Below are 19,174 nucleotides of genomic sequence, written 5' to 3'. Positions count from 1 at the left end.
GACAACAGACAGTAGGCATGGTTTCTAAAATTAGCACAGTGGCTTGGGTGCAACACAATTTAGAAGCCATTGTTAAAGACTCAGTATGAATGACGTGGTTTTCGTTTAGACTGATATCATGCCTGTTTTCCAAGAAAGTAAAAAAAAAAAAAAAAGCAATTTTAGCAGTTCCAAGCAAGCAAGTCTATTGAAAGCAGTTGCCCCTCCCAGCTATTTAGCCCATCTCTTTAGACTATCAGGTCTTTGGGACATTGATTTTCTTTTAGTGTGCGTTTGTGTTGGACTCCCTGAACTATGGGAGAGTTCTTGTAATAGAAATCAATGAATAACAGGTGACTGAGTGCGTTTTTTCCTCAGTGCAGCATTTCTTTCACTCTGTGTGACATTTTGGATAAATAAGGTGGAAAGCGTTTCATAAGGTTCAACCAAAAAGCCAATGTACTTGCAATCTGAAAGGAAGTGCTGGAAGGTAATAATTCAGCAACAAAAGGCTATGGAAGGAAGCATGCCCTTGCAACTGTCTTTGTATACAGAAATCAGCCACTCGTTTATCTTACAGAAGTCAACTTTTGTAACACTGTTTGCATTGTGCCCTCTAACGAGTGACGTTGCAACTGGGCTGTCAAACTAAGAAGCGAAACAGTGTGAAAGCGAACAGGGATGTAAAGACCCCATGACAAAATGAAAAATGGTATGAAAAGGATTTTCTGCTTAACTGAGTCAAGAGCCATGTGAATGCTTAAAGCACTGAGACACACAGGGAATTGTGTTTGTGTACTTTGCAATGCTCCATAATGACCCCAAATGGATACGCCTTATAGTTAAATGTAAATCGAGGTGAATGAAAAGGGAGGAAGAATGTGCTCTTTCCACTGTCAGCCCATGCGGGTCCCATTCTGCCTTCAGATAAATGCTGAGATGCCAGAGGAATGCCCTGGGCTGGTACCAGTTGGCCAGGCTGCTACCTCAGGCCTGGTTCCCCAGTGCTCCCCATCAAATCAGGCATATACAGGGCACTTCTCCTGGCATCTAGCACTTGTTGTACACCCCTCACCTGCCGCCACTTTTCATTTTTTCCTCTGTTATCTCTTCTTCTCCTATCTCCTATCCTTAGCTGTCACAGTATCTCTTGAAAACTAAAAAAATTCTTGTCTGCGCATGGGTTACAAGAAATGGCTTGTTAATATTCTGCTCTTTTGTTGTTTCCAACAAATAAAAACCTTTTATGTCATGCTGGAATTATGTAGAAGAAAAAAAAGAGATTTTCTTCAATGGGATAAAGTTAGGATGGAGAGGGTTTTAAAGCAAAGCTGTTTCAAGGAGTAATCATTATAATGCTATTGAAAGAGAAGAAATACATCTTGCCCAAGGCGAGGTTTTTGAAGTACTTAGGTCTGACTTTCGTTAAATTTCTAGGGGAAAAAAAAGAATAGGGAAAAAAAAGATATTAACAGTTGCAGAGAGAAACTAGAAAGCTTGTTTCCCTCCCCTCCACACCTCCCTGGGTCATCACCCTGAGGCCCCAGCCCACCCTGCGCCCAGCTGAGTGGCTCTCCTGCTACTGTTCAAGCTTTTCTATACTACCTCAAGCTTGTCTGTAGCACTCATTTCCTTCCCCTGAGTGCAATGCATCTTGCAAGCAATCAGTACAACGAGTATCGTGTCCTGCTTTGCCTCAGTGGCTCTTCCAGGTTTAACTGATTTCCATTTCCATGCAGCTAGAGGCTTTTCAAGTGAGTGTAAAGCAGTTTGTAACATTAGCTTGTGTATGGCATTTCCCTAAAGAAGATATACAAGAAGTTTTGTAGAGAAGTGTACATTTAGGAGTGAGGAGTCTGAGAGTTTGAAGAGGAATGTTTAGAAGTGTTAGCAAAAATGAAAATGTGAAAACATGAGACACACTTTGAGAATGAAATATTCCATCTGCAAATTTGTTTTGTTTCCCTCTTTGTTTGCTTCTCATTCTTTCCACACTTTATCGCACATTTAAGCATATAGGCGACCTCAGTTTGATAAGCCAGAGCAACGAATGTCTGTGGTGAGGCAGAAATAGCACAGAAAGCAAGGTTATCTCAGTATTTGCCACTTTAGCTCAGATACTTTTGCATTCTCTTGGATTCTGTATGTATCTGCATGTTGCTCATACCGTCTGGTGACTGTACTGTTATACTTGTCCCTGCTCCATGATCCAGACATTCTAATAAGGCAGGAAAGGACCACTTGAAAGGTTTTTGAAAGACTTCACTATTTGCATTGCTGATGAAAAGTCTTTCAAGGACTTTCAAGGCCAATTTTAAGTCTTGTCTGTACTGGTTATTTCTGACCCCTGTGAGACAGTACCTGAAATCTATTTATTAAAAGAAAACAGCCAGAAAGTCGTCATTAGTGAGAGGCATGCGTGTGCACCTACGCAACGCACAGGAGTTGTTTACTGCACACTCAAAGTCCTCTCCTCTTCTGTTTGCTGCCTGGGTTTCTGACAGGAGCAGCTCATGGTGGGTCTCAGCAACAGCCCATGCATTTAGGAAGAGTACCGTTGTGAAATCTGCGTCAGACAGTATGGCAGGAGGACGTGAGCCCATTTGTTGCCACCCTGTAGAGGATATCGGATATAGGATATATAAAGCTGAGGGCTTTCCCCTCAGGTGGCAAAAGAAGGGGCAGCAGAATGGCAAGGCAGAATGCAGTCAATGGGACGTGTCTTGGGCCTGGGGAGGCTTGCAGCTGAAGTTCCGTGAGTGAAACCGCACTGAGAGCAAAATGCTTCTAAGGGTGAACAGAAGCAGGAACCATTTTACCCATGGCTGCAGCAGGATGGTTCTCTGTGTTTGACAACCCGCTGGTGCGGCCTCCTCCTGCACACAGCACCTGTGCTCCTCTGCCCAGCCCAAGCTGACACTGGAGCCATGCTGCCAAAGAGCCCACAGCACAGGCAGCCGCCACAATTGTTGTGGGATGTGGCTGCCTGCCATGCTCCCTGGGATGAGGCAGGCCACCAGCCCTGCTGAGGAGCCATGAAGACGGTGTCCTTGCTGCAAGCTGTGGGCTGGGGTTGGGCATGCCAAGCTGCAGCCAGGCCATGCTCCAGCCTCTCCCTCCACTCTGGGCCCGGTGGGCTGGGAGGTGCTGAGCTGCTCCAGAGCTCTATTTCATCGTGTCTGGGGGCAGCCGGGCCCCTCTTGCCCTCCGGCTGCGTCCTGTTTTCTTTGCGTTTGCCAGCAGCATGATTAATGCCAGCAGCTGACAGGGCAGCTGGCACCAAGCTCGCCACGCTGGCTTTTCATCTCTAATTACCCCCTTGGACTGCGCTTTCTAGCTGTTCAGTTACCTATCTGTCACAAAGATATCTGATGTAGTCCCTTGTGGTCTTTGTGCTATCTGTGGTTCTTCCCTTGTGCTGCAAAACCTTTGTATCTCTCTGTATACCACCGTAAGTAGGTATCTGTGTCCTGAGGTTCTAATTTCTTTTTTCTTGTGCTTGTTGACATTGGCGATGGGCGCCATGGTTGTGACCACTGCTGCTGCAGTGGTATATTGGTGTTGTGCTGTTTGGGAGGGAGAAAAAAGAAAGGTTTTTTAGTGTTTTCCAAGGATGCTTTGGACCTTGGTTTCTTTTAATGTCTCCTGGAAGTTCATGCAGGGGCTGGAAACCCCTACTAAAGGTCCTTGTAGATCTCAAAGAAAAAAAAAGAAAAAAAGATGTCATTACATGATATTCCAACATATACGACCTACAAATACTAATGTAACTGAAAGTATAACTGCAGAATATCCACCTTTGGCTGAACTAGACAACAAGCAGGCCCAGTGCTAGCTTTCTTCCTGACCCGTGTCCTAGCGCTGGGCTGACACTGCAGCCCCTGTGCCCAGGCACTGCTGTGGGTGACCCTCACTCTCTTTTCCCCACCAGGTCCATGGGAAGTGCATGTGCAAGCACAACACTGCAGGACCTCACTGCCAGCACTGTGCCCCACTCTACAACGACCGCCCTTGGCAGGCTGCTGACGGCAAAACAGGAGCCCCCCGAGAGTGTCAGTGTAAGTGGCTGGCTTCCATGTCATTTCTGTGGAGTGGATGAAAACATGAAGAACCTTCATGCGTTTGAATGAGTCACCGGTTCTTGGGTCAGATCTGCCATTCCAAAACGTGGTTCAGGTTTTTGCATCTTTTCTGTAAACAACTTTCACTGCCTTAACAAATCTTTCTGTTCTCTTTGGCTTCGTCCCAGCATGCAAGTGTAATGGGCATGCCGACACCTGTCACTTTGACATGGATGCGTGGCTGGCATCAGGCAACCGCAGCGGTGGTGTCTGCGACAACTGTCAGCACAACACAGAGGGGCAGCACTGCCAGCGCTGCAAGCCGGGCTTCTACCGAGACCTGCGAAAGCCATTCTCTGCCCCAGATGCTTGTAAACGTAAGTCAGCAACCTCTTACTGATATAAGGCTTCTGCTAACGAGGCCGTCAAATGTGAGATGTTCCTGCTCCTGCTTGGAGCAATCTTCTTGCTTCAGCAAGGGATAGGGAGTTCTCAGCAGTATGCAATTTGAATTCCCTCATGGAAGCAGTGATGAGATTTGCAGGACAAAAGCCTGCAGATGCTGTTGACAAATCTGTCCCAAGAATCCCTGTAGGTTGAGGACAGAGGAAGAAAGATGATTCATTGACTCTCCTGCTATTTTTGGAGAGCAAGAGCTGCATCATGTTTGCATGCTTCCTTGTTTGGTGGTTGCCACAACCCCAGAAGCAGGGTGCATTGCCTATGCAGCAGCAGGTGGGTATGGAAGAAGCTGGAACACAAGTGAAGTGACATTGTAGAAGGCATAACACCAGGGAGGTGAGACCAAAGGCAGCCCACATGCAAAATTAAATCTTTCCCAAGCCAAAGCAGCACTCCAAAATTGCTCCATGGAATGCTGTGGGCAGCGGTGATGCTCCAGGGGGCACACAGAATCCCTAGAGCACACTGGGGACATTGCATAGCACCTGGCTAAGCCAAATGTTCAGTTTTGCATCTGCTTGCAGGGGGCCAGACACTGCCACCTCCATCCTGCTCCTACACTGAGGTTCATCCCTGGGGCTCTCCAAACCTGCCCAGCACCCTGCAGGGGGCTTTCCCCTCTCCATCACTCACTTTCTGCAAAGAGAATCAGACACAGCTGAATTTACTTCTTTACAGACCCGGGTCCCTTTACAAAAGCAGAACTGACCACAGATCTTCATTATTTGTGTAAATAATTATTTCACTGCTGTAGTATGTACACAAATTTGTTTTTTAGGCAGTGGATTTAATTGCTTTTTAAGGTCTCTGCATACTTGTGTACAATGAAGTCTCACGTCTCCTTAAATGAAACATCAGATACTTTCCCTTGGTAATTATTGCTAGAACTTATGCATAGAATTTTTGTTTTAGAGTCTCATTAGTAAAAAACACATTTAAATCCTGCACTTAAATCTCCTGCACTTTTTTTTCAGTATTTACAAACTTCAGAGAATAAAGTACTCAATCATTCCAAGGAGACAACTTTCCCTGGCAAACACTGCTTCCATGAAAATGCAGGGAATATCTAATGCTGTCCCTGCAGAGGCTATGGTACAGTGAACACAGAAACCATTTCTCTCTGGGCATTGAAACCCTTCCCAGATGTTCTCCCTAAGATCCCTCATGGTTTCCCTGCTGGGTTCCCTCTGGCTGATTTGGGGCTGCCCAGAAGGGTCATGCTGCAGCCACCCCAATGCACCCAGTGCGCCGCCCGCAAACTCCCCACTCCTCGGGTGTGCCCTGGCCAGGCTGTAGGGCAGGGGTGGGTTTTTCTCCCACCACAGCATTTTCCAGACCCCGCAGCAGGTTAGGGCTATTTGTTGTAGCTCTAGCTGAACAGTGAATGACTAATGACTGTTAAATTAAATTATTTAAGACTGATTACAGCCCTCGGCTGGAACATTTCCAAGGACCGTGCCGTGGTTTGCAATAACGAGGGACAAGGGGGATGCCCAGTTATTCTTTCAGGAAGGCCACAGCATTGCCTGCTTGCTTCTGGCTCACAGCACTGTTATTGCTCAACTGTGGAACAGCAATGAAAATTTAAAAATACCAGGGTCAAAGTAAATAGAAGAGTTGTTAAGCCATAATCTTTAAGGATTCTTTAAAGATTCTTGTAGGTGAAGAGTGTATATGATATTTGCCTAGGAGTGAATGTGCACCAGACAGAAGATGTTCTGCCATTTAAAAGAGCAATCTGATGACAATTACCCCCTACCATACCTATTTTTTCTTTACATCCCCCATGAAACTTCAGCTACAGTACGATTGCAGATAATAAATCACCTTTTATAATTGGCAAGTTTATTTTTGCTTTGAAACTGTATGTTTTTGAGGGTAAATATTTGTCATTTCCAAAGGTTAGCTGACAGCTCTAGAAACCACACCAGTACCAGCAGCTGGGGGGCAAAACCCAGCCCCGCTGGTCTCACTGCCTTTCAGTCCCTGCTGGGGAGTGGGGACAGGTAGTTGTTCCTTCACATGGGCACAGAGGTCTCATGCCAGGAATAACCAGGTCGTGCAGTGGGGAGAAGTGCCATTTTTGATGAAGGAAGAAAATGCAAAAACTAGAGCCTGGGGATGAAACAACTTCAGTGTACTTAAGATGTGCCCAAAGCAATTTGGTGTGGTGCTGCTGCCATACCAAATAGGTACTGCTGAAGATATGTTTCTATACTTCTTTAATAGTCCAAAGTGTTATTTCAGTGTAAGTCAAGGGCTTTTCCAAGTACTGAGCTTTATTTTTTAAGCAGAACAGACAAACCAGTTCAGGAAGCTGATCAGTGAGTGCATTTGAATCAACATGGGGTCGATGTATGCAGGCTGGCCAGTTGGTCTCCCTGGGCTCCTTACATCAGTATTGAATGAGCTGGGTTGATACTGCTTAATGTTAATGATACTGCTTACAAATGGAAGGGAGAGCAAACAGATGGTGTTGTGGCAGGTTTCTCCTAGTCCCAGCCCTTACCAGTGGGGTGGCCATGGCACATGAGCTCTGCTCTGTCCAAACCTCACATGGAGACTTGTGCCTTGTGCCTGCGCCTCCAATCAGCATCGTCTTGGCCCTCTGCCCCAGAAGGTAAGACCCAAAAGCTGAAACTCACCATTAAGTCAGTGGAGAGTGGGTGGCTGGCTGGCAGCAGGTCAGGAGCAGACAGGAAGGATGGGGGCTGCGCAGCCATGTGGAAATGGCCCACTCTTAGAACACCTCTCTGTGGCTCTAATTAAAGCATACAGCCAGCTATGTTCTCATTTTTCATTGCCTACAGTCCCCTGTGAGCTCACTGCTGTGTTTTTTGTATCAATTTTTGTAAGTTTAATGTTCTTTTCTCACCACAAGTGTTGCTATCACCATTAAATTTCCCATTAGGGACAAAAAAAAAAAAAAAAGAGAGAGATAAGAAAGCATCAACTAATGTGTATAAAGCACCAACCCTAATAGGACCAGGAGTGAAACTCAGCTGAAACTCAACCAAGATAGGACTGAGTCTCTCTCTGAGTATGGAGGGTGTCAAGTGCTTGCTATTTCCCCTGGAGGGGCTGAGGAATGCCATAAATACTCTCTGCATCTAGGAGGAAAATAGAGCGTTTGGATACATGTGTCAGGTGTAAAACACTTCACAGGCCTCAGGAGAAAGGTATGCGGCTCTCACTGAGCGCCGTTGAAAACTATGCTATTAAGGTACCGGCGTTCACTGCCTGCAGCTAGTTATGCAGTTTGTGGAGAGGCTTTCTAATCTTTTAATTTTATATAATTGTATTTGTTTGGGAATGGAAAGGGTGGGGAAAATTTGGGGATTACTTTGGCAAAGATTTTGGATTCATAGTCTTCTCTAGGTTGACTGCCAATATTAATTCATCCTTTAATATTTTGAAACTGCACTCCAGATATGTCAAAGCCCTGAAACCACAAGCACGTCACCAGAACAAAATTAAATGTACTTGCACTGCAGTAAGTATTTTAAGAGAAAGTGAGGTTCTGTAACACGTAATGGCTTTTCTCTTTTATTGCCTTTGTAGTTGCAAAGTGAAAATATTTGCATTAGCATTTGGTAAAAAATTTCCCTCCAAATGAAATTTTCTCAGAAAATCCAGTTTTTATGTAAATTGAGATTTAGGCAGCACTATTTCAGGGAGGATCTTTATTCTTTTCATCATTCCGATCACCACAGTGGAATGATTCATGAATGCCAGAGATCTCATGGAAGCTGCAGTTGGCATGCTCCAGGCGGCTGCTGCCTGCCTGGTGCACATTTTCCAGCTGGCACTTTGGTGTCACACACGGGGCTGACCACCCAGTGTCCTGCTCAGAGACCCCGTGACCACGCAGCCTTTCTGATTTTTAAAAGGATGCTCTGCAGAGCCGTGCCTCAGAGCTTGCAGAAAAGCGCATCTCCGAGCTGACGGTGTCTTCATCTCATTCGCTTTAACGTTTTGAAATGATGGCTTTAAAAGATGTGCTTTTTGCACTCCTTTGATCAAATGACCATCAGGAGTGGGGTTTTTAACCTCCTGTTAGCCAGCGAGTCGTTGCTGTATGACTAACCCCGCGGTGTCCCCACAGCCTGCTCCTGCCACCCGCTGGGATCAGCCACGCTCCCCCTGGGCCCCCGCACCTTCTGCGACCCCAGCACCGGTGACTGCCCCTGCAAGCCTGGCGTGGCGGGGCCACGCTGTGACCGCTGCCTGCCCGGCTACTGGGGCTTTGGTGCCGGTGGCTGCCGCCCCTGCGACTGTGCCCGCAGCTGCCACCCTCTCACTGGCGATTGCCATAGCAGCAGGTGAGTGGGGGCTCCAGCTGCCCCCAAACCCCAGGGCAGGTACTGCTCCTGCCTGGTTCATGTGCCATCTGACAGTACCTGTTCATCCAAGTAATCAATTTTGGTACTGTCGGGGACTGGGGGAGGAGGGGGTATTCATGCTGTGGATCCTTTGGGTGCCGGACACTGGCGTGGTGGCACTGCTGGCAGTTGGTGCTGATGTGAATGGAGCAGGTGTTTTCCATACCCTTGACAGTTTTTTCCTCTCCCTGAGCAAAACAAGAGCCTCAGGGAGACCTGAGCACCCAGAGACCAGAGCTTAATATTGCTGCTGTTGCAACTCAGTTTGCATTGACTGCACTCTGCAATTGCAGAGATTGACTGACAGTCAAGCTCTGATTTCTAGAGGCAGCACGTGTGAATGACACTCCACTGTCTGGATTTCATAGGATGCCTTTTTTACCATAGGGATAATATTTTTAGCAGAGAAATCCCTATAGCACATTCTAAACCAAAAATGAATTCATGACCCACTCTGGCAAGCCTCAACCAGCTCATTTTCCAAAGTCATCCCTTTCAGTTATGTATGTTTAACAATGAGACGAAGTGCAGCAGAGCTGCTCTCCAAGGATGGGCCATGAGTTGTGACTGCTTTCTGCCAGCAACAGGAGGACGGCTGACCCTCTCCCTTTCCCCCAGCAGTGCGGACGCGAGCTGGCAGCAGGAAGCGCTGCCCTTCCAGCCAGCGCTCAACGAGAGCAAGCCCGCCTGGGGCTGGGAGGATGAGCAGGGCTTCTCAGCTCTGCGGCACTCCGGTAGGACCATGGCCCCACGTGCTCCCCACCGCATCCCTCCCACGGCGGTGTCCTACACCGGCTTGCAGCATCCTGCTTTTGCATCAGTTGCACTGAGGGTGCGATGAGAGCTTGCCTGGTACCCCAGCTGCAGGTCAAGCTGGGAAATTCCTTCTACTGGGCTGGACAAGGCAGTGCTGGAGCTGCAGTGCTTCAGTGAAGCAGCCTACCCCATGGCACCGCACAGGCTGGTGACAGCCACATCATCCCACAAAACCGCTGCACACAAGTGGGCAGGTGTAATTTCCTGCATTTGCAGAAAGCAACACGATAAAAATCTTGAGGATAGGATAATTGAGTTAATTGAGGGGAAAGCTCATTTGTCTGGGCAACTTAATTTGAAACGTAAATAAGTATAGCATGTTATTCTTTGTTCTAAGATCACGGAAGTCATTAATCTGCCTTAACCTCGGCAGTGTTTCCTTCTAAAATTGTGCCTGGGACATTACAGTGTGGAAAATACCACAGGAAAAGACATGCATGTTGTTTGAATCCTGAGGCCGCATAATAAGGCCTTTGTTTCCCTTCTCTTCAAATTGTAAACAAGGAATAACTGCCCTCGGACTAAGGCTATATTCAGCCCAGATCTGAGAACAGGGCATTTTGAGGGAGTTGTGGACCACATAAAAACCCCTATCAGATCCCAGAGATGCAGCCAAACCCTTCCTACTGCAGGGAGGCTGGGGCCATGAGGCAGCAGCCACCTCTGGCGTGTCCTTTTCTCCCCATCCAGGGCCACATAACTCTCCTGGATGGTAGCAGAGATTTCTGCCCTCCCAAACCCCAGGGCCTCTGTGAAGATCCCCACTGGGAAGTACAGTCCACATCCATTTGCTTTGTTTTCTTCCCACAGGTAAATGCGAGTGTAAAGAGCAAGTTTTGGGCAACTCCAAGGTCTTCTGTGGGATGAAGTATACCTATGGTGAGTTGTGGTAGGTGATGGAGGTGTACAGGGAGGTTCTATAGGAGTATAGTGCTGAGCAACCCTTTGCTCTGCAACTTGCCAGAGGGGAGCAGCACCTCTGGAAGCAAACTCCAGCATTCAGACATTGATGATGCTATCACTGTATGGGGGATAATGGAGGCCCCTAGCCTCTATGTCCCCATACACCTTTGCACGTTCTCAGCAGTGGAGCATGCAAGCCCTGCAAAGTCTAGGGCTACTTAGTCTAGGGACAGATCTTTGTCTTTCCAAAAGGATGTAGATGTCTTGGTGCCTAGTCATGCTGAGTGAAGCATCTTGTCCCTCTTGCTACCGAAGTGCCCCTGTGCTGAAATCATGGGAATGCAAGGGCTGTAAGTGCCCTGAGAGGCTCTCTGGATCCAAGACAGACTAGAAGGCACTGATACTGAAAACAAGACACAGAATAGTCACTGAAAAGTCACTCTGATAGACCAGCTGTCCTACACATGGTGTAGAAATAATGCCAAATATGAATTACAGTGAGCGGAAAGAGGGACAGTGATCACCACCGAAGACATTATATGGAAAAAAACAGTTCTGGCAGCCACTGGGAGCTTTGCCCTGTTAGCAAAGCTGAGCTGTTGCAGTGGAGTGATGCATATTGCCTATGTGTGCATAGCACGTTGGATTTCAGTGAATGAGAGGAGACACCTTGATTCCCAAGACCTCTCTGGTCTGTTCCAGCAAAGCACTTCCCTCGTACCGCTGCAGAGCAAGGACTGCTTTGTGCAGCACTCCCTCCCCTCATCTGGAAACCTTTCCAGAGGTTTCTTGCACCTGTTTCATCTTGCACTGAAGCTGAAAATGAGCTGGGAGATAATCCATACCTCGGCACTCTGTGGAGCAGCCCACAAAGGGAAGTTCAAGGGGCCGCCAGTTGTTGAAATATAGCCCTGGCTTAGTGATGTTAGAAAAAATCTGATTTTGCTTTGCTTTGCTTGCTGGCTGTGATAGTCACTGTGTTTAATCATGCAGAAGATAAGAAATAATAAAAAAAAAAAGAGCACAGAAAAACCAAGTTCATAAATCTTATCTAAAGTGCACTCAGGCTTACCGCCCTTTCATCACTCAACATGCAAGGTGTCAGCTCAGCTGGAGACAGATGAATTATGGGGCTCATCACAAGCGCTACAGAAGGAGAGATTTCCCTGTACTTCATAACATGCGGTGCTGAATAAAGCATCACTGGGGACATCAGCATGGTCTGGAAGTGACTGGTGCATGGGACCTGGGCCCTGACACTTTGCTGTGTGGGGACTGCCAGCAGACACATGGCATCCCACTTCTAACTCCATCCTACACAGGAAACTAGGTGGTTGCGGTGTGCCTGTGGGTATCTGTGAGCTCAGAATGCTCCACGATTGCCTCAGTCCCCACCAGCATCTCAGTCTCTGCCACTCTGTTTGGATGCAGCCGTTCTGCAAAGGGGGAGGACCAGGGCAGGATGGGGACAGCACTACCAGCTGCCAAGCCCTGGAAAACCTCAGTGCTCATCCCTAAAACCAGGGCTTTCCTCTTGATTTCCAAAAGTGCTTAAGGAGCAGAAGTCTTTTCTAAGCTCTGAGGGAAAATGTGGCCTTCACAAGTTTTGAAGCTGAGGTCATGGGACCTCTCCTGCTGCCTGTGACAAGTCCAGGGGCCGTGGCCAGGCCAGCTGGTGTCCTTGCCCACAGGTATGGGGACCCAGGCATTCCTCCCACAGCTGTGCTCCCCAGCAAGGAGCATTGGGCTAACTCCAATGTAATGAAACCATTGCTCTCCCTGTTTCACCCAGACTTTAAAAAGTATATACATTCCTGGTTCTTAATTCATGTCTTCCCAGTGATAAAGACAAAGATCTTGTCAGCTCATGACAAGGGCTCCCACGCAGAAGTCAATGTGAAGATCAAGAAAGTCTTGAAGTCTACAAAGCTGAAGATTCTGCGGGGCAAGAGGACGCTGTACCCTGAGTCCTGGACTAACAGAGGCTGCACCTGTCCAATCCTCAATCCCGGTAGGTTTGACTCCCTGGGAAGTACATCCTCTCTGTATTCCCACAGATTTCATCCTTACCTTTTCATCCCCTCATGCTGACGAGTTTAAGCTACAGCCCAATGTTGATTAAATTATTGGCATCTACATTATTTGGGTTCCAGCATCAAACTTTATCCAATTTGAATTTTGTAGAGAAAAACATGGTTCATTCTACAGACTTTTGAACGTACAATTGCTCTTCATGAAGCATAGTAACAGCACTACAGCTTTATTAGGATAGGTGTGTTCCCACAGGGAGGTGGATGCATATTGTGCCATGAATATGTGATATATCCTTTCAAAACTAATGCCATTAAAGCACATTTAAATCTAATCTTAGGCATGATATTGTACTGAAGGCAGAATCTAATGACAGGAAAAGATGCATCTTTCAAAGTAACATTAATTCACATCTTCAACATTCAGAAGAGCCTCTCTTATGCAGCATGAAGGAAGCTTTGGCTTCACAGTTTTTTCTCATCTTTCATTGAAGTTGAAGATGTAATCAGTGCTGGGGAAACAGTGCATGCGGTATCCAGTAGGAACAGGGGAATGCATACTCCAGGTTTTCTTCAACAGAGCAAAACTAAGATCCAGTTGACATACCTTTCTTTACAACTCCAAGATAAACCAAGATTTACCAACTAATCAGATAAAAGATTTTCTTTCTGTAAGGTGCATACTTTACCTGGAAATCACTGATCGAAGCATTGACTTTGGTGCTGAGACTTATTCTACATGTGCATCATTGGGAGCTTCCTTCAGGGGGACAGGGCTGTCTGCTAGACTGGCATGAAGGAAGGTTATTCATTGATGAGGTATTTGCAGTCTTCTTTCATGTCCACCGCAGTGACTGCATTTGGCTTTGAAGGCAATCTGCCCTGATAGCACAGCTACATCCAGGAGGTCTCCTCAGGTGCAAGGGTCAGATGGATCAGCAGCACTGGGCAGGACTTCACTGTCTGAGCACAGCAAGACTTTGGATAGTGGTAAAACACCATAAATCTGTAATGGAATAGATACCGCTGTTTTAATTTTCCATATGCAATGCAAATGCAAACAGCAAAGCCCAGATATGGCTGCCTTAACACAATCCTGGAGGAAAGGCACAGAAACTGTCAGAGACCAACCGCACAGGGCAGCCCCGCACCTGACACCCAGCCCTCTGACACCATAAGCTTCAGAGGAGCTTCCCTGGTTTCCCCAGCAGAGGAGATGAGAGCAGTGAACACATAGCCCATTAAGGTTGCTGCCACTTGAACGTCAGCAGAACAGTGGAGGTGCAGTTGTTGGAATCCCATCAGTATAAATTCATCTCAACTTTCATATTCAAAAGCAGCTGTGAAGACTGGGAAATCTCTTGGTCCTGGTGGGAAACCTGAAAACATAAACTGAGTGCCCCTTAAAGAATGAATCACTTCAAAGGGGGAAAAAAAAAGATCTCAAATATGTTTTTAAATCTCATTGTTTTCATTAGCTACCACATTCATTTCTGGATAGTTGGCAATACCATAATAGCCAGTGTAACCCTCTGTCAGAATAGGAGCTTATGACCTCCAGATGAATAAACCACCAACAGCAGCCAAGCTGACATAAAATAATTTCTTGACATATAGCTGTAATGGAAATCACATCTCCCAAAAACATAGAGGAGATCAAAGATAAAAGTAGAAGAAAGCAAAACATATTTTCACTCTGTTTCACAGTGCTGAAGTGACACCAAATGGAAGGTAAGCTCTAAAAGTTCTGGCAAAAAAATAGAACCTCCACACATTTATCAGATCTCTACAGGCTGCTTCCAGATGATAAATGTGCCAAGGGTCCTGTGAGGGGTCAGGCTGGCCTTTCGGGGAGTGCTGAGGGAGATGCCGATGCCTTGGCCATCTGCAGGAAGCAGCAGCCCTTCCTAACCTCAGCTCTGCCCCTCACCCATACACAAGTGGAGCTCTCAGGCAGGCAGAACTCCCAGCCTCCAGTCCTGGCTTGTGGCATCTCTGTTGTATGTTTTGTTTTATCTTTTTCAGTTCTGTAAAGTCAGAAAGGATGAATCTTCCTCTAGAAAGAGAATCAGCAGCCGAAGCAATAATAGCTTTTTCTCTGAGAGTGTGGGTCACATTTTTCTCATAAGGGAGATAGATTTAGGAGCCCTTAAAAAGTGATGTTTACAGCAGCAGGATTGACACAGCCAAAATGAAGGTCTCACAAAGGCTGCTCCTGCCATGCAAATTTCCTGTGTTTACTTGGCAGAAGAGAGGATGTGTGTGCCCAGAAGCTCAGATGAAGCAGATAACAAATTGTACTGAATTAAAGAAAAACACACTTAACCTTTAACTAGGGGACACTGTCCCCTCCCCACCACCTCCCTTTATTCTGAGCAGCAAAACAAAAACCTGAGGAAACACGTGCAGAGTGCCCGCTGCGCCCAGTGGAAGGGCTGGGAGTCCCTGCATGGCTCTGGGATCCATGTGAGTTACGTCCCAGAGTCAGGAGCAGCTTTCCACCCCAGTGCAGGTGAGGAGGGCTCTGAGCCCCTCCAGGTGCTCATCCTTCCAGCACAACAGGGGAGAGGCTGCAGCCCGCAGGACTGCGGGGCCTTTGCGTCCCCACGGATGAGCATAGGCTGCCCAGGGTCCCAGAGCAGCTGCCCTCCCACTGTGCTGATCTCTGCCTGAGCCTTGGCTTCTGCCTGTCAGAAAGGCAGGAGGCAGTTCAGGCATCCTGAGCCAAAATCTCAACTGCTTCTCTGATAATCCTACTAGTATTGTGCCTGGCTACCCTCATATTTTTCCCCTTTATATGCATGCTCCAAAGCACTACTACATAAATTACATGCAGGTGGTGTTAATAGCCCTCCCCCCAAACGCAGTGCTGCACAGTCCCTGACCGCTTTGCTGATTTGCAGGCTTGGAGTACCTGGTGGCAGGACACGAGGATGTCCGGACGGGCAGGCTCATTGTCAACATGAAAAGCTTTGTCCACCAGTGGAAGTCGGCCCTCGGGAGAAAGGTCCTGGAGATTTTAAAAAGAGACTGCAACTAGACACACGCGGCTGCCTAGGGCATTTCTTCATGCACAGAATGCAAGAGCCTTCACAGAGAGAAGGCCTCAGGATGAAAACTGGAACATAAGAAAATAGCGCCAAAGCGTGTAGTGAGGCATTACGATTTGTAGGCGCTGTCTAATTTAACCCTTCCTGGCCAATGCCCATTCACTCGCCTGTAGCTTCCTTGCAAGGCACTCCCTGAGCCCAGGTTTTGTTGCGTTGAGAGGAAGAGAAGGAAGGGCGGCCCTTGGTTTGGCCCCAGATGAGAGGTGATGAGCCACTGCTAACGCCACCAGGATGGATCTGGGGTCATTTCCAGAGGCTCCCAGAAGATGCTGCAGAGCAGCAGGAGCACGTGGCTGGGAGTTGGGTGCTGCTGCCCTTCACCTCACCATCCTCTTGGAGGTTTTGGGGCTCAGCTCCCCGCCTGTGCTCTCGAGGGCGGACCTGCTGGGTGATGTGAGTTCCTCTGCCCTCATGCACGTGTGGTGGATGCCGGTTCTCTGCCACCGCTGCAGAGAAGAGCTGGCTCCATGGGGCGCAGTGTCTCTGAGCTTTTGTCCTTGAAGTGTTAAAATATGAGCCCAGCCTCCTGTAAATAATTCATTGTATAAAGCACTTTACTACCTGCCACTTCACGGTGTGGAAGGCCGGATTGTGTTTGGGAAAGAAGAGGTTGAAGGTGGCACATGGAAAACCTTCCTGAAACAGAAGCACTCCTGAAGATGCACAGCGTAAAGGGAAGGGCCAGCCTGGCATGGCCGCTCAGAGCATCCCGGGGTGCAGTCTGAGGGATAGAAAGCATTTGCACTGAAGTCCCAGCTTCAGACCAGCACTTGGGCTCCATGGGCAGGACTTGGCAAGCAGTACAAAAAGAAGAGACTTCGGAATGAAAATGCAATTGCCAGAGTAGGAAACTGCCCACAGGAGGATTGGATCTGAAGAATGGAAAGGACTGCCATTCACATATCCCCACCCAGTGATTCACGATGGGCCTGGAGTTTATTTTATTTTTATGTTAGTATTTAAAACTGAATGCTCGATTTGTTTTCTTCTGTGTTATTGTTTGCAATATATACGGCCACTATACTTCCTCATTAACACCCATATGGAATATAGCACAGTTTACTGCAGTTTTCAGCACTAAAGTATATCTTTTCTGTAAAGCGTCTTTGAAGCACATCATTGCATAGAGTGTATTTTGTTCTTGAGGATGAGAGGAAAGAAAAAGCAGACAAGCAACATCATAAGAACCACAAGTCTACCAATATGCTTTACATATGTATTTTTCTTTCAAGGTCCTGTGGACTCACAAAAAAAAAGGATACTATTTTGGTAATTTGTTTTTATATCTTGTGTATGTAATAAATATATTATGATTTCAACATTCCAGCAATGTGGTCTTCATGCCTGTGCTGAAGAGCGCACTAAGGGTGAGGAGAAGCTGCTATGGGGAGGTAACATTCACCATGTGGGAAAAGGCCAAGCCACAGGGATGGCTCACAGAAATCCAGCTCCAGCTGGTTTTGGAGGCTTAGTCATAGGCTCTTCTCAAACGAAGGGGAGTTGCTCTTCTCGAAGCTAGCCAGATCCTTGCATCCATACAAACCTGGTGGTTGAGCTGCAGAGTGGTAACAGATAAGCAGCAAGTCAGGGACAGCTGAAATCAGGCTCACTGCCTACATGGAAACTGTAAAGGAAAATAAAGCTGTGGAAAGCGAACGTTGAGGCAAAAGATGTACAAGAGCACCACAGAGTGAAATCAGGCATCAGAAAAGACGGGCAAGAAGGCAAAGGCTTCTTCAGAGATGGGGCTGCTGGAGACCTTGACTTACGGATGTGGACTCTGACGCTGGCTGAGCCAGGCTGTAGTCACAGCTCCTGTGCCCCGTGGTGTGAAGTTTGTCGTGCAACCTGACATCACACCTTCCTTGCTCCCACCCTGCCTGTAAGCAGCACTGATAAAGACAAGAGCTGCTGACACAGGCAGAGCTGGTAGCTTCCCAGAGCAGAGCAGGGAGAGCTGAGAAGGGGAGGATCCAGTCTTACCAACACATGTTTACAGGTTTTCAGCCCCTCCTTCCTCCAAACACAAATCCCATATCATGAGCATTGTTAGGGCTAGGCATAAACTAAACAATCCGCTGTGCATGTGGGGATTTCTGCCACCACTGATGCCTGTGGAAAAAAGCAGGATGGGTCACTCAGATTTGCCCATCCGTTTTCACTAGCCTGAAGCTCGGTTCCTGGAGGAGGCTTAGTGCTTAGAGGAGGTGAAGTCCCCTCACCTCCCACCACTTTGTCACCTCCCAGCCCAAGCCCTTCCAGGTTGCAGAACCAGTGTCCCCTCCTGCCACTGCCAGGGCTGGGTTGGTGGCACGTGCAGGGCCCATCCCCACCAGTCACCACGCACTGCAGAGAAACATGCTCCTCCGGCCTTGGTGGAAAGTTCCAGGCATGTTTAATATAGTAGTGCCGACAGGCTGAGTCTTTTGGGAAGCGACCATACGGCTGAACGTGCCTGGACATCTGATACTACTAGGCTGCTGAAATGGAAAGTCAGGCTGGTACGGGTAAGCACAACAGCTCAGGAACAAATAGCTGCAGTGCTGTTGTTGTTGTTTTCTTAAACATTTATTTTTAGTTATTGTATTGACTTCAGTATCCACAGCGTAGAGAATAAATACCTCAAAAATGTCTAGTGGCTGCTGCCCCCCATCTAGAGGAGCACTGTCTCTGATACAGCAGGAGGAGATCAGCTGTCCTTGATCCTTCTGCACTCATGTCTTGATTTTTTGATGACGGTGTTTCCAAAGCATGCCCCTGCCCAGGGGTTACCACTCTTTTCCCACAGTTCAGCACAGAAACATTATGAGTGCCTCTTTTTTTTTTCTGCAAGGGAGGGCAGTGAGGCCTCAGCAAGCTCACAGGCTGGGAAATACACTATATATGGAAAACTTGTTGGCTTTTTGAAAGTGTTAGCATGGTCAAGAGGCTGAAGCCTCACTGATGCACTGAGGTCTGGGTGGGGGTAAAGGTGTGGGTGCAGAGCATGCTGTGCATATCCCCAGAACTCCTCACTGCTGCATTTCCCAGATGTGTTTTCTCTGCTCACATCTCTGAGCTCCCCAGCCTGGGCCAGCTGATTACACTGACAGCATTTCTTTCTTTGGTTCTTTGCTCTGTTCTTTCAGTGCTATGCACAGAGTTCACATGCACTCACTGAGCACAAGACCTGTATTTTAACTTATCTGAAAGACAGAGCTGGGAAAAGGCCCTTGGTTTCGTATGAAAACTGGTGAGAAGAATGAAATTGCTTCCTAAAACATGAGCAATGTTTCCCTGAATTGATGTGCTGTGGACATGGATGTGCACTCCTTACAGCAGGCATCTCTCCTTACAGCTATCTGTCTCTGCTACTCTAGGAGCTGTCTTTCCTTCATTCACACCAGGTGCAACTTGCATTTGGACCTTGGGAGTTTGTACGACCTCCATGT

General features: G+C 47.4%; 1 protein-coding gene across 3 annotated transcripts in view; it reads left to right on the top strand.

The window, feature by feature from the left end:
• NTN4 (netrin 4) overlaps window positions 1–17,069 on the top strand; it is a 37,571-nt gene extending 20,502 nt beyond the window's left edge. For 2 of the 3 annotated variants that reach the window (XM_021391202.1, XM_021391375.1), the window contains exons 4-10: window positions 3,911–4,037; window positions 4,229–4,417; window positions 8,608–8,824; window positions 9,503–9,618; window positions 10,511–10,579; window positions 12,444–12,614; window positions 15,537–17,069. In XM_021391202.1, the coding sequence (XP_021246877.1) occupies window positions 3,911–4,037; window positions 4,229–4,417; window positions 8,608–8,824; window positions 9,503–9,618; window positions 10,511–10,579; window positions 12,444–12,614; window positions 15,537–15,673 (1,026 nt within the window). In that variant the 3' untranslated portion in view covers window positions 15,674–17,069. The remainder of the gene's footprint in view (window positions 1–3,910; window positions 4,038–4,228; window positions 4,418–8,607; window positions 8,825–9,502; window positions 9,619–10,510; window positions 10,580–12,443; window positions 12,615–15,536) is intronic. The other variant, XM_021391285.1, reaches the window with a different exon arrangement.

The sequence above is a fragment of the Numida meleagris genome, chromosome 1 (assembly GCF_002078875.1).
Source record: "Numida meleagris isolate 19003 breed g44 Domestic line chromosome 1, NumMel1.0, whole genome shotgun sequence".
In the NCBI taxonomy this organism is placed as follows: Eukaryota; Metazoa; Chordata; class Aves; order Galliformes; family Numididae; genus Numida; species Numida meleagris.
This window is presented reverse-complemented; position numbering and strand designations above follow the sequence as displayed.